Source organism: Mya arenaria, chromosome 4 (genome assembly GCF_026914265.1).
Source record: "Mya arenaria isolate MELC-2E11 chromosome 4, ASM2691426v1".
Lineage (NCBI taxonomy): Eukaryota > Metazoa > Mollusca > Bivalvia > Myida > Myidae > Mya > Mya arenaria.
The window spans coordinates 59,358,066-59,374,184 of record NC_069125.1 but is presented as its reverse complement, the minus strand read 5'-3'; the positions used below and the strand labels follow the sequence as shown (position 1 = coordinate 59,374,184).

The 16,119-nt window shown below is 35.2% G+C and overlaps 1 protein-coding gene across 2 annotated transcripts; it reads right to left on the bottom strand.

Moving 5' to 3' along the window:
• Positions 1–10,448: 10,448 nt before the first annotated feature.
• LOC128229636 (uncharacterized) lies at positions 10,449–15,686 on the bottom strand. 2 transcript variants are annotated; one of them, XM_052941403.1, is made up of 3 exons: positions 15,465–15,686; positions 11,152–11,321; positions 10,449–10,891 (listed from the first exon to the last, which is right to left on the bottom strand). In XM_052941403.1, exons 1-3 carry the CDS (start codon positions 15,549–15,551, stop codon positions 10,717–10,719), a joined length of 432 nt encoding a protein of 143 aa, XP_052797363.1. In that variant the 5' UTR covers positions 15,552–15,686; the 3' UTR covers positions 10,449–10,716. The 2 variants fall into 2 exon arrangements, with proteins under 2 accessions (XP_052797363.1, XP_052797364.1); XM_052941404.1 differs by lacking the exon at positions 15,465–15,686 and adding an exon at positions 13,897–14,206.
• Positions 15,687–16,119: the final 433 nt, after the last annotated feature.

Below are 16,119 nucleotides of genomic sequence, written 5' to 3'. Positions count from 1 at the left end.
TTCTATAGTACCCCTGGATATTTTTCCCAATCTTCATAAAAACATATCCCTATCAAAAGTAACCTTAACGTTATTGATTGAACGCATATCAACTAACGAATATTTAATGAATTCCATTTGGTTATAAATATATTACAGCTGAGAAGAAAGGAATGAACTGTTATACAGATGAACAATATGATTAATGCATGCCACTTTGTGGTGACAAAACAATCATAAAACGAAAGGGTCCAAACTGATTTCATATATCCCTCTTTCGTAGTTCATGAAATTTCGGCATCTTGTATAGACACACTCTCCGGATAGGTACCTTTCTATATATGAACTGGGGCTCTTTTTATTTACAACACAATACATATATAAACTTATTTTCTTATAACTGCCGAGGGATTTTAATCCGGATCAGACAGCTAGTCCATACACCATTTTATGTCTGTTTTTCAAAATAAAATGACAGGGATACCTCTTGCATACCTACAAATTTAGACCATTTCATCAAATTTATTATCTGATGATGAGTATCCCCCGGGAATGTGGCTCCAGAAGGACGAAGTCTTTATATTTCAATAATAGCAGGGGCCTAGGATAGACAGAATGGTGGATGGATAAACAACACCATAACTATATCCCTCCACCTTACAGATTACTGACATACCAGTTGACAAGCATCATGCTCAATCAACACAGATTCTGTAGTAATACAATGTCAATGTATATGGATAGATATTTTTCATAAATTTTGCGCTTTCAAAACTTTTTTATCTGGTTAACATTTACGGTATCGCACCACAACGTTAAACATACCTGCCAGGGAACCAAGCCTAACAAGAGCGTTGTCCAACAATATTAAAATTGTCATAACTTTGTGTGATCCATGCTGAAACAATTGACGTATTTGTTTATGTCTTCTTATGTACAAACTACTGAATTGACACTATTAATAATCAGTTTATAACCACTGAGTTGAAACATGTAATAGTCAATTTCTCATTCATACGCGAATGTTAACGTGTCAATTATATTATTTTTCCTTAAATGAGTAACTAAACAATCACACAGTCTTGAATGTTGTGTCGTTGGTCGAAGAGAACAATGTTTCTGTGAATGGCTGGATGTGTTTAGAAGATCCCTTTGGTAGATGCGATTTGGTTGATTCGTCTTATGTCTTTAACCAGTATATATCATGTCAGTACATTAGTATAACTTTTTCTCAACAAACTGCACATGTAGCGATCATTACTGCAGTACTACACAGTGAGCATTGGTCTTATCTGAAATACGTTTGAAAGTATTACAGTGTTTACAATCGCTAGAATTTTTTATGTAAATCGCGTGCTTGCCAGTTGACTACCACTTATGCATTTGTTATCGCCTGTATATCGATTGAGTTAGACATAGAAACATATTGTGAACATAGCTAAAAATGGACGCTCAAAATACTGAAACACACGCTTATCCTGCAAGTGATCTGCAAGTGTTCAAACTGGATACACCAAAGACAAACACAATTGTGGATAATTCTAATGAGAAGGAATATTTACCAGAACCGATGGTTTCAAGAGAGATCACAGAAAATTACAAAGAGCTAACGAAATGCTCGATAGGATCTGGATATAGTTGGGGGTCAGAAAGACGAGCGAGTGTTGGATCCTCTCAGTTAGAACAAATATGCTCTTATATGTTGGTTATTTTTGTGCTCGCAAGTTTCATTTACTGCGTATTGATGATAAGATTTGTTTATGTAATCTGGGCATGTGTGTGTGTTGTCCTGTTTTATTTATTTAATAAAGCAGTCATGCGTTAGTTGTGTTGCAAGGAGAAGATGTTGCTGCTGTGGAATTCGAGTGTTGTATATGGCCTTCCTCCAACGTGCATAGACATGAAGGTTACGAGTCTTGATGGCCTTTGAATGACTATAGTGTTATTTTGGCCAACTGACACTACACACGGGAAAAATAACAATATTTTTGTTACGTGTTTCCGAATTAACGAAGTTGAAATCCTTTTTGTTTTCGTTTCGTGAAAACAAGGAAAAGATGATTGAAAAAAAGTATTTCATTTATACTGCAGTAACTGTGGCTCAGTGCTCACTGCTGAATTGTTTTGAGTGAATGTTTAATACATCGCCTTTGACTTTAAATGGTTACCATGAATATTATCCTTGTTCTCCATCATTCAAAGTTTCAGTATGTATTATGTTGTTTTGTTTTACTTAAGGTGTCAGTACTGCAAATTGATTCCGGGTAACCACGGCATAACACTCTTGTCTCATTTTTTTTCATCCAGTGCTGTGACATACTTTTTCTAGGCACTAACTTGCCACTACAAACTTGAGCTTTTTTAACTGTGATGAAGACTAGATTAGCATATTCAGGAAACGTGACATGGACTCATTTTGTACAGAAACAGTCTTGTCGTTTGATAATTTCTCCGTTTTTATCTGTTTGATTGTTGACTATATAGCCAGATGAGCGTATATAAGAAATTTGTATAGGCACCTTTTTCTCAGTTAATTTACTAATCCCATGGTTTGGTGCTATTTTTGTAATTTAGATTTTGTACATACTTCAGAAGAAGTGTTGTAGCATTTCATTGTTGTATTTGCTGAAACACCTGATAAACAATGTTTGCTTTTCCAAACAATGTTGGCACTAATTGACCAATTGCTTTCTCTGACTGTATATCACTGGCATTGCTGTGATCTTTCAAATATTGACAATGAAGATCGCTTGAGCTGACACAAACTGTTCCAGTCACCCGCCTATACTTCCTTGGGAGCATGTTGTTTGTTTAATCAGTTGAACGTGTTCAATTAAAGAATACTTACAGTTATTGAAAAGGTATCAAAAGAAATGTGTTATGTGCTAGATATGGATATAAAAACTACCAATACATACCGGGAAAAAGGCAGAACAAGGACATCAGGACAAAACAGAACACATCAAGGAAATGCATCAAGCAAGGAGAACTTTATTGCATTTATATACATGCACAAAAAACATGGACATCGCGCAAGCAAGCCCGGCACATAATGCGTAACGTCAAATTACTTAATCCTAATACAAATCTTCGTCGTTCAAGAGGTTCAAACATGACCAAGATGGGCCGTTGTGTGATAATTGGCTCCCGTGCTCGTAACGTATCTGGTATCCGGTCAAATTGTCACACGACGGCCCGGATTCGCTATATATTAACCCCTACGTATGGCTCATTGTGTATTCTTGTGTTGAATGAAAAATATTCGTGTGTCGACTGCCTATGTAATAGAGAAGCGGATGGTATGTGTGTGTCATCGAAATGCAGTAATCCGGTAATCCCAGTTAATCTTGTTGTGATATATTTCCGCTAGTGAGTACACAGTTCGTCAATGTTTTTATCACATGTGTGTTGTCTATTATAAATGTAGGTTTTTGGATATGTTGATGAAATAAAATTCGTAGCCGAGTATTTGTCTTCTCTTCAAGAAATTGTTGACTGTAAGTGCCCCGTCTCAATAGAAAGAACTATTTCCGTAAACGCGTTCAAATTTACCCACTGAACTGCTTTTCGAAATAAAATTTAAAACACACACCCACCCACCCACGCACACACACACACACACACACACACTAGGTTTGCCTTGTGAAGCTAGAAGACATGCGAATGTAAATCGAAATCCATTTCATCAACAGAACGACAACTGAAGCTCATGTGAAGTTAGTTTCTTTTTCCTTATTTACCACTTGCTAATGTAAATATGTTTGTTTTTACATCCCCGCTTCGATATAGCCATGATACCCCCATTATATTACCCCATATCCAAATATAATCTTCAATTAACATTGCTTCAATGATAATGCGCTAGAATATGAGTCATCAAATGTTTAAACTAGACTTTAATCTTTGTTATCCATTCAAAAATTCAATGTTAAAACCAGCGTTTGCCACACATTTTTTCATACAATCGTTTACCAAAAAGAAGGAATTGTTTGTTTCTCAGACACTTTTTTAAAATGGGGAGGGAGCGCTATTTTTTTTATCTGCCTTAAGTTTTTTTATCATATTTTGAATTCACAAAATAGTTGACAGAAACATGCATGTACACAACTTATTGTACTAACGACTAATTTCAGAATAAATAAAGTGTCTAACATGTATTTAAAGTCATAAACAGAGAATTTACACGTTGACATATTATATTTAACCTGTATGGTTTGTAGACGATGTTCTTTGTACAAGTCTTAATACAGTGGCTGTTTTGTTCTTAACTTACATGTGTACAATTAAGTAATGAAATTAAAGAAAGAAATTTATATTTCTTTATATGTCCTGATTGTTATTTAAAGAGTGTATATTCCTTGTACATTTATTGGAAAACATAAAAAAGTAAAACATTGGCATTTCTTAAAAGATGACTGAAACCATAGTGGATATAACAAATTTCAATCTTGGATAAAAAATATGAAAATGATGTTCATTTTATACCATTATATATACAAATGCATGTGTTGGTTAATCACAATATTTGTTCAATACATCAGCTTACATTTTAATCTTGTTTTAAAAAGGTAGCCATAGTGGCCCATTTATCCATGTCTACCGCATGATCAACACTCAAGCCATGCTGATACCCTTTGCAGCCAATTGTTTTCTATTGTGGGTCTATATACCATGGACACTATGATAAAATACGCACAAAGTTCTAGCCACTTTACATGCATGTTAATGAAAAACCCACTTTCATACTTCTTAGAAAGTCTATAATTGTATTGTATAGCATCAAACTATTTCGGGAGTTTTCTGCGTGTTTATCCGTGTATTTCTCTGGCAGAGACAAACGCTGATCAATTCAAAGGCATTTGTGTGTGGTGATAGAGTTGCCACTTTTCACATTAAGTAGTGCAAACCTTTCAAACATTGCAACAGCTTCGTGTACTTTAACATCAATGTTCACATAAGCGAAGGCTGTTGTTTTCAAACCCCATGTTTTTGCCTCTGTTAAACTGAAATTGTGAGTAACACAATGACTAAATCTACGCAATAATGCAGGGAAATCAAAAGTAGTCGAATAACTGCTAAAAATTATCCAAGGCATTATTACGTTGGTCCAACATTGTATTAGGACGCTTATTTCTTCTGTATTCGGCCTGCTTGATCTATATCATGGCGACAATTATAAAAACAGCTTATATGCTTCAATGATCAAATCTGATTAAAATCGGTTGATTTTGAGTGAAAAAAACAGTTGTAAAATAGAATAAAAAATATGATGAAATCTGAAAAACGGATGAGGCGATGCCTGAGAAACTAAAGTGGAATTTGTTTTTGGTCATAGTGAAAGCAATATCCTTACATAATATTTGCCATGCCTATCCCTAGACATATGTTGTTATGAATTTTTTCTCTAACTTATGGCTGTTTGATACTTAAATGCTTCGCCTCTTCTTACCACAGTGGGTGATAAATATCTTCGTGAACCACTCGAAGATCTACGTGGCCCAAGCTTTATTAATAGTCTTGCCTGTCAAGAATTTATTAGTATAAAATTTTCATTCTTAAGAATTTAAAACAGTTATTGTATATATATATATATATATATATATATATATATATATATATATATATATATATATATATATATATATATATATATATATATATATATATATATATAGTAGGGTGAAAATTACTATTCAATAATGAAAACCAATCCTGATATATGACTATCGACATTTTTTTCTCACAGCGGCAAAGCAGACGTGCGCCGTGATGTAGGTTCCCATCCGCTTTGAGATGCCTCCAAATCAAAAAATACAACCGGTCTCGTCGAGGTCTAAGATCTGTAAAATAATGCATAAATTACTACCACCGTTATAATCTGTAGGTATAGAACATACTTTGGAAAAAAGAAAACGTATGTAAATTTTGATTAAAAAATCTAAAGTGCTCAAGGTAAGCGTAGCCACCAGTGAACATATTATTTTTGTGTTACCGAGTGAAATAAAATAACCACTGTGTCAAGTTTAGTACTATTCGCGCGAGAAGCACGTCCACTAAAAATAGTTCCCTACTATATGGAAATGATTGTTGCAATTGAAAAATATTTTTTTATCAAACTCTAATACCATGAACGGAACCCAAGATTTTTTTACATTTATTAAGGCTTAAAATAAGTATTTAAGCAAAAGCATAGCGGATAGAAAAAAACTAGATCGCGTAGAAATACAAGTGAATGAAACTTGAACACGTGACATAGATTCAAAATATTTATTAAAGTAACTTATCCATATACATGCTTCTCGTTACATGATATTATGAGTTAAACAAACATATCATCAACGTGAATATTTTTAGAATAAAACGTGAAATAGAAAGAAAGAAAAGAAAAGAAAAATATTACATTAAACAAGTTTGTGTTAATTCACGAACTATTTCAACAGATTTAAACAACACATATGGACTTATAGTAGTGTGTATGCATACAATCAACAAAAGATTGTGTTCAGTGTTTTCGTAGTCTATTTATTCATTTGAGATAGTTCTATGTTTATTAAAGCTGCACTCTCACAGATTGACCATTTTACAACTTTTTTGTCGTGGAAAGAGCAAATTTTTTGGTAAATATCTGCAAACTAATGATATGAGATTGCTGACAAAAAATCAGATCGTAGATTTTCATACTTCCGTTCGAAAATCTATGTTGGTATACACACACTGCGATATGCATGTACTAAAACCTTGTTACAACCTCAGGAAAACGTTTTGTTTAAAGTCTCGCAAAGTCCTTAACACACCGTTAACATAACGTTGACTCATAATTGAAAATTCATTTTCAATTAAATAATTCATCATGAATTATTTATTCCATTACGCATTATTTGAATGATAATTGGTGATTAAAAGTGTATTTAGGCACTAACGTTGCCACAATACAATAACTTTATCACTTAGTGGTCTTGATGTCTGTTTTAATGAAAACATGTCCTCTCTAAAAACTGCCAGTTTTCAACAGCAATATGTGTATGCTGTATTGAGTTAATCTGTTTCTATTATAAGTGCTATATTATTGTAAAAAGAACTTACCCCATTTCATCATTTAATATCTTATATCTCGAACAATAACGCGAAAGCATCCCATAGTGCATTCATGGCACTCGTTCAGTAATCGAAACGGGTTGATTCAGTTGATTTGTCAGTATTTGACCCAGAACATTATGAGTTTCAAAATTCGGACCAAAAACTAAGATGAATCGACGGTGTTTATTTTCTGCGAATAAATTGTAGATCAAACTCGTTGAATACACTTCCACCTTTTGATGGTTTATCCCAGAATTAGCGAAATCACCCACAAACTTGAAATGAAAGTTTAAAAAAGTTTATGTAATTCACAAATAGTTATAACCATAGTGTACTGATATTTATAAATGGGCATATATATTTGATTATGAATTAAGTAAAAACGTATCTTGAATTATCTCACTACTGAAAGAGTACAGTCGACAATTATTTAAATTGCATTACTTCCCTTTAATCATAAACTATATTGCATGTATTGTTTATTATATACTGATGTTGTACACTTCAATAGCACTTATTAATCGGACTTCACATAGTAATAGTTTCTTTCTTCAAGTCATGCACACATAATATGATGTAGTTTATAATAGCTTCCGAAAAACATGAACAACCAAACCTACAGGCGACATTGTTAAACGGAATTCAAATTCCAACTCCGTTGAGAAGTATCACATATATTTTCACAAAAGCTGAGAGAACATAAGAATGGTCTGCCCGAAGGCCGACCGAGAAACGCCATGCTTCTGGGTGATATCAGTGTGGTGGGCCCGGTCGCAGAAAAAAGAAAGGCAGCACACAATCGACAGGATATGAGGGAGAGGGTCGTTCCTCATCGTTGTCGAGCCGATGGTAGGCCCCAGGATGTAAAATTACAATAATATGGATTCTGGATTTATTCTGTATCTGTATTTAATGCTCTCAATATGTAGCACTGCTTAAGGGTTGTTTCCGTCGACAAACACCCGCGGTTTACGAGGTAATCGAAAGCGACGGTACCGGTTATATCGGTCGAGTTATCTCTCCGCCATGGTAGTTGAGATCAATCAGCTTGTGAGACAATACTGCAGAAGACTCACAGACTCAAGAAATCGAGTCAGAGTCTCAAAATAAATTTAGTCGGTGATAGGTGAGTCTGAGTCCAGACACAGATTTGGTACCTAAGTGGTTAGACATAGAAACGGACTTGTTTTTATATCTGGGCCACGATCGTTTTATCTAGGTTAGCCTCAATTCCAGATTCACTAATTCACTGTCACATTTCTTTGGATATAGCGTTAGGCTTGCTTTTTTCTAACTTTGGAACATTATGTTCAGTCTGGTACTCCTGAAACGTTTTTGAAGAACATGATAAGTAAGACATATTATAATGGTATATTGTTAACAATAAGCCTTTCGAAGACCAATGGAGAGGTTGCCATGTCAAATGACAATGTTTCACCACTTATTCATAAGGCTGTTACTGGTCTGTTCTCCTTAACTACTGAATTCTAATGGCAATGGTGATCCACAGTTCGTTGAAGAGAAATACCTGTCCACGTACAATCATTGGTAGAAAATGGTCATCATAATTTACCTTGGCATTTACTTGTCATATATGTATGCAAAAAACTATGTATGGTCCCAACGAATATTGTCGGATTTTCAGCACAACTACAGCATGTGACAACCATGAGCTTTGAGACGGCCCCATCAAATAAACAAGTAACCCTAACATGTCAACATGCCCTCTAAAATTCAAAGTCATGCTCCTGACGTGTACCAAAAGGGCTTATCTAAAGTTGTCTTCCACGCAAACTTTAGAAAACTGACTATCATATGTAATATGTTACGTTTACACTATGTTCCCGGTAGCCACGGCAGCCCCGTTTGCCCGAAACGTATTGCGCCGTGGGATTTTGGCCATTTCTGTCTCCATAAACAAGTTTTGTTAGGTTGTGCTAAGTTTCCGCACGTTTTATCAAGGTAACCGTGACAAGCCGTAGGGGCGAAAAAGTGGTTCGTCCAAGGCGCACTAAGGTCCGGGCGCGGTCTACCAGGGATGCATGTACGTTGCGTCCCGGTCCGATACGTTCTGATGGGATCCCTCACGTTGTTCACGTCTTTATCTACGTCTGATGCGTTTTCCACGTTTTGTCAAGGCCTCCTATGCATCGAACGCGAACACCGCAGAACGTTGGATTACGTTTGTGTTCACGGTATAAAGAAAATCCCCCAAGCAACAGCAATCACTGTATCAGAATACTTCGACAAGTAAACATGAATTCCCAAGATGAAGAAGATTTTGTTTTCACCGCAAATGAAACGTAACGAAACGGCTATCGTCCACCCTAGCTTGCCGTGAAAACCGTGACAAAACGAAGCACAACGTGACAAAACTGGAAAGGAACTTCAGATGCCGGGGATTACATATGATACCCGCCCCCCTACGGACGATTTATAAGTTGTGTAACGGCCTATTACGTACTGTCACGAACTGTCACGTACTGTCACGTGTCATTGCGTTTTCCCCGTTGTATTACGACTTACTACGTTTCTCATCCACACCGTGGCTGCCGTGGCAAAATTGTTGACAGTTTAAAATTCTGGCCCGGCATGCACGGCAATAACGGTCTGTCACGTTGGCATATCTCGTTCCCCGCGCTGTCTCACGTTTATCCCGTTTTCTCCACGGTGGTCTGAAACGGGGCTGCCGTGCCCACCGGGAACATAGTGTAAACGTAGCATTTATATATATAACGCTTTTAGGGTTGCATGGCATCGCTATCTTTTCCTTTGCCCTACTCGTTCCCAATATCTTAATAAAATACACTCCTATTTTAATGTACGCAAATTTTAATTTACATACGTTCACACGAACTCTTCCCCAAGACGCACATAAACATACGTACACAAGCACGCAAGTATACACACTCGCACGTTATCCCGAGTACAATGCACTAAAGACTTCAAGGTCTGATAAAATCAATGGTTTGGTAAAATTCCAGACGTATGATGATCTTGTACGCTTGCTGTGACAAATACATTCGTATGAAAAATACAGTCAAAGAATAAGTCACATGTGAATAATGTGCTCCTCATATGTCTGCCAAATGTGTAAGTGTGAAATATTTAACAATGCATTGAATGAAAGTTATGGTTTGTCAAAGAAAGCCAATTAATAAACGACTTTCAGTCATTTGAGTAAAGAATTATGTTCTGACGAAATGATTCACAGATTCTGAAATAGAATTATATTTAGAAATGACCGAACAGACCTGAGATCATACGTGTTTAGTAATAGTGGATTGTGCAAACGTAATTTCAGAATTAAGCTTCGTCCACTGATCACATACATCATATAAAGTAAACTACACATGCGAAGAGGTATAATGCAATAACACTTAAATGTTTCATTATGTAATGAAGAAAATACATGTACATGTTTGTAACAGTTATAAATAAACAACTCGCATAATAATATTAAAAATATATATAGACATACACGTGAAGAGTACATGGCGTGCAAAGTCAAGAACAGTCCAAGCAAAATAATTGTCCATTGCATGTGCGTTCCCTAATACTTGAAACGAGATCACAGATCAAATCCAATGATGGCCTTCATTATCTACCCAAGACCAATCGTGCCAAGAGGTACAGTTCTCAAAGATGTGACTGCTCATGTCATCTATCGAAGGAGACAGCAGGTGAGCCATATGACATCGCCTCTTGTCGGCTGGCGGCGAGACTGAGACTGGTGCGAAATCGCTCGAGATAGAACTCGCTTTTTTCCAGTCGCTTTCGTTCTAAACTGCGCCACCTGGCAGAGATGTCGGCCAATCGAGCCTTGTTCTGGATTCTGGAATGCAAGCATATCGTTGAAAACATTTCTAGATATGCGCAAATGAGGGTCTACATAATGAACACAACTACAGTTCATGTTTCTGGCCCCGTCTGAGTTCACAGTAAAGTCCAACTCATTGAAACGGCTGACTTTAGTACAGCGACATTTTGAGATCCAAATGAATCATCTGTTTAACTTTAAACAATATATATTTTAGTATGTTAAACATAATAAACTACCGACACGCGTCCCCGAGGCTTCGTAAGTAGTTTCACCTCTTTTTAGATGAAATATGTTGTTGTTGTTCGAGCTCGTTCTTGCGCTTTGAGAACTCTTGGTCCCAGCTGCGCTCTTCTTCCTGTTGCCTTGTGTCCAACAACTGCACGTGCTTCAGTTCTGTCCATGTCTTCCGGAGAGTATCCAGGTCCGTCTTGGACCGCTGGACCTGCAAATATAATAAATCAACCATAAACTGTTATATACGACTTTGAAATTGTTTAAATTATATATATAGATTTATTTGAAATATATGGGTTTTACTACTTAGTAAAACCCATATATTTCAAATGAATCAACTTAGTAAAACCCATATATTTCAAATAAATATATATATATAATTTAAATTATCGATAACCCGAATATTGCACACGTTATCAGTATGTGTATACCACGTGATAAATTACGTCATATATGCTACGTGGGAGGCAAAAAATTGCTTTAAATGAAGACTTAAATCAAAGATAACTTTTTATTTACAACACCATTTTAAATTAAACAAAGGCCAGTCTATGCCGCTTAAAGACTCCCGCATTTTTTTATTTCCGAAATTTGATGAGGTCATTAGTTTCATCAAACACTTCGACAAACCCGTTTCCAAAAAAAAATGACAATGCTCCTCAGACGGCCGTATTGTGAAAAGGTTGTCGAAGAGTTATAAGGAACTAAACTTGCAAACAAATTCTGGTAAAAGACCGCAGGTGGGGCTCCATAAGCGGCGTAGACTGCGCTATGTTTCATTTAAAATGGTGAACAAATAGTTAAGTTATCTTTGTTTAATTATTTTTTTCAAATCAAAATATTGCCTTCCGACGTAGCATTTATGGTGCAATTCACAGTATACACACACTCTTTATAAGTGAAATTTAGTGTAGATAATACGATAATGTCAAGTAGGTCTTTTTTCATTTAGAGAGCTTTTAAACCTTCTTTTGAGTACGAATAATATTTAGATTTAGTACCTAGTAAGAGTAGTAAGAGGTGTTAAACTAAAAGGTTTTGTACACCCGTTGAGAATAGAAACATGATAAACCATAAGTTAAAATATATATCTCGAAACGAACGCGATCGTTTATGGTGTAATGAAAGGCAAATAGAGGGTATGAATGAATTCAGAAATTATGTTATTGTCAATGTCATTTTTAACTACGAAAAAACCTATATCAAACATTATGTCTTGGTTAAACCATCTGTATTAATTTTTTATGAATAACTGACTTCACCTGATAAGAAAGAAATCAGAAATATTGTAGCTGTGTCAAAGAAGCGTTTGTTTATGTTATTCAATTATTGATATTTAAACATGGTCGATTTTCCTCATCGCCTATGTTAACAAAAGTTGTAATACTTGTGTTATAGATCTTTCTATAGCTTTAAAATTCATCATCATCATTATTGTTTTTGTAATAGTAATAATGATATTTTCATAATGTATTTATGAAAGATATGTGGCACCCCGGACGGCGAGCGAACATGAAGAAAAATCTAATAATCGTATATACAAGTGTCAAGGGATGGTCAATCTAGTAATTGTGGAAATGTCCCTAATGACTATTGACAGACATTGTATAATGCCTTGGGAATAAAGGTTGTGTTTTTAAACAAAATCAAATATTTTCAAATCAAATATTTTGATAATTGGAACCATACGTTAATTGCCACATTGATTTGGTTCATACTCCGTTGATTCGACCAACATTTGACCCTGTTGACGCCGTTTATAAAGCAATAATAAAAAAGATTATTTTTAACAAAAAAAACCCGACAACAACAAAATGAAATACATTAATGGTATTGATAAATCTATTTGAAGTGACTTGTAATAAACACTATAATATATATAAATACTATTAGTAAAACTCTGTTTACAGACATAGAGTTTGGGCCAAAATGACAATGAACGAGAGACGAACATAATCCAGTAAAACATTTTTAGGGAAATTGATATTTAAAACAAAATAAAAAAAAAACAAGTATGTTTTTTAAAACTAACGATTAACTTCAAAACTAATATGCTAAATGGAGGTCGGTAGTTTTTAACTTTAATATATTGAAAGATTTTCACACTCAATGCTTTTAAGAGACAATCTTGGCCGAGAAGTTTCAGAATTTTTTTTAAAAGAATGAAGAATAAATTATGCAATTATACCAGTTTTCTTTCTATAATTTTGTAATTTTATCGAATATCACTGAAAAAAATCCGAAAATCTATATATCCCCGGGGAAATTCAGGTGTTGCGTTTATATGACATGAATTCACATGGGGGGGATTTACCCACCTCCAAACATGCCTACGAGGGTAACCGGGGTATTTGTCTCAAATTAGGCAACGGCCCGCAAGACCAATCACGATGAACGATGCGTTGAAAATATTTTTAAGCGATAACGGGTTACATTCTAAAAACCAATCGCCTTGTATGCCTTAGCGGCTGTTTTATTCATATTTCCGCATGTTTTAGTGTTAAGATATTTGTGGCATGATCCCTGTCGTGAATGACCCCCACATGTGTAAACGACACATAATATAAACGACGCACGGTGATAACGCACGTATACAAACTAATAAGACCATTGATACTTCGATCAAAGGAAACTTCAAAATAAACAAGTTTAATACTCATTGACAAAGAGGATAAAGAAATTATACATGTGAAAGAAATGAAAAAAAAATCTTAAGTTACTAGATATATAAAGAATATTGATATTACTTTTGAATTATTTGACATCATTTTTGTATAACTTACTTTTGGCTTATCGCGGTTCATGGATGATACAATAATCCCAAAACCACATCCAATATATATATATATATATATAACGTAGACCTTATCAGACTGCGGTCACACAATACTTTGATAATCCAGCAATGTGCATACAATGTTTGCTATAGAGAGAACAAAGTCTAAAACATATCTTTTGAAAACGTTTCATCGAAGGTTAATCTGATTGAAAAATTCGATTGTTGTTTTCAATCCAAACATTAATAAGAACTCTTGACAAGAGTCTATGACTGCAAAGATTTAGGAAAGCATAATATGTGACAGCTTTTCATGGCTTAAGATTAACGATTCCTTCATTCGCCTTTATACTTTCTGATTTATAAGTTTGTATTATAATGCGTTGTGTAATTATACACCAGAAATCAAATTTATCGATAACATTTGTCAATGTGGTATAATTGGTTAGATCTAAAATTCCAAAATAATTAGTCGTCCCACAACCCTTGTATAAACAGTGTTTTCTATTTCAAAATGTTGTTAATAGTGGTATAGTAGTAGCGGTAGTAGAGCTGGAAGTTGTGGTATCAGGGTCCGTATTTCAGAAGCATCTTTTAGCATATTTTAACTGAAGTGTAATATTCGGAATTGTTATATTTCTTCAAAAAATATAAATCTTAAAATGAAGTTTTCGTTTTTAAAAAATTAAGTGTCCATATTTTAATTGCAGAAACAACACTAAGCATAACATTTTGTTAGCTGTGTAATAAAACAGTTAAGGAAATTGTTGAATTTAAGGAAAACGTAAAGTTTTAACTAAGTATGCTTCTGTTATATGGCCCCTGTAGCAGTAGTTAAAGTTGTAGTGGTAGTTGAAGTGGTCGTAGTGGAGGTATTAGCGGTGTTTATGGTAACAATGGTGATTGTAAGTGGAGGTGGGGAAGGTGGTGATGGTGGTGGTAGTTATGGTGTACAAGTAGTGATATTAGTAGCAGTGGTAGTGGTGGTGGTGGTGGTGGTGGTGGTGGTGGTGAAAGTAGGAGTAGTAATAGTAGTGGTGGCGGTTGTGGTGGTGGTGGTGGTGGTGGTAGTATAGTTGTAGTGGTTGTGGTAGTGGTTGAGGTGGGAGTGTTGGAGTTGGTGTGGCGAATGTGATGGTGGCAGTAATTGGTAATGATTGTAGTGGTAATACTAGTAGTTTGAGAAAAAATGAAAGACAGCTTTAAATTGTAATTGAAACTAAGTGTCAAACAAGCTAGTAACTAAGATATAGTTAAAAAGGTTCCGTCCGTCCGTTTTTTGATAAAAAATATCTTAAATGTTAAAACATTACCGTTGAAAAATTCTTAATATCGAATCAAAATATAAATCAAAATAGAATTTCAAGATATTATTGACAACTTCTGAGTTTAAAACAAAACTGTTTTTCTCACATTAAGCGAGTTAAGTTTTCTGCAAATATGAACGAGTTTTTGTTCTTGTTGTTTTCGTTTAACAGTATGTGAAACACGCAATAGATGAAGGACGCTAAAAAAATACAATATTAAATCACATCAGAGAACAACATGTATTACTTCAATGACGACTTTCCTTACCGGCCTGCCGTTGACTATATTCCACATGTTAACAAAATCCATCACGTTTACCATGACCAGATTGTGGACATGGGTCCGTTCAGTCATAGTTTACACCTTCATGCTGCATGCATTTAGCATTGGCTTTCATTTCTTGGTCTTTCACTATGAAAGTTTAATTGTGCATATGCGGCCTTAAATTATAAAATAATTGACAAAATATCCTCACATGAAAGCAACGCAGTCCGTATTTCCGGACAAAAGCCGTTAATCGACCTGTTTTTGAAGAAGAAAAGCCATTTGTGCAAACATTTGTAATGGAGCCCAGAGACAATCGCTCCCGTGTAAACACCCGGGCTCTGTCAAATGTCGGACTGAATTGTTACCGAAGCTGCTGTAGCGTTTGTTTGTACTTCCACTTTAATATGGAATGGCAAATCGATCTTAAGTTAGATAAACGCATATTTCAATCTGTTATTTCAGAATTGAAGTTCGACGAAGAAACTCCATGGTCTTTGCTGCGTTGAACTTTTACTCAAAACCAAACACAATGTTAATATTTGTTGTCGACAATGAGGTCTCGTTTACTTAATCAGCGGGTTATTTGGGGCGTTTTCCTTTCGTGTGTTCCGCGCGTTCTATAATGATGTTCTACGTCAAAGGAGCAGTTTAAACA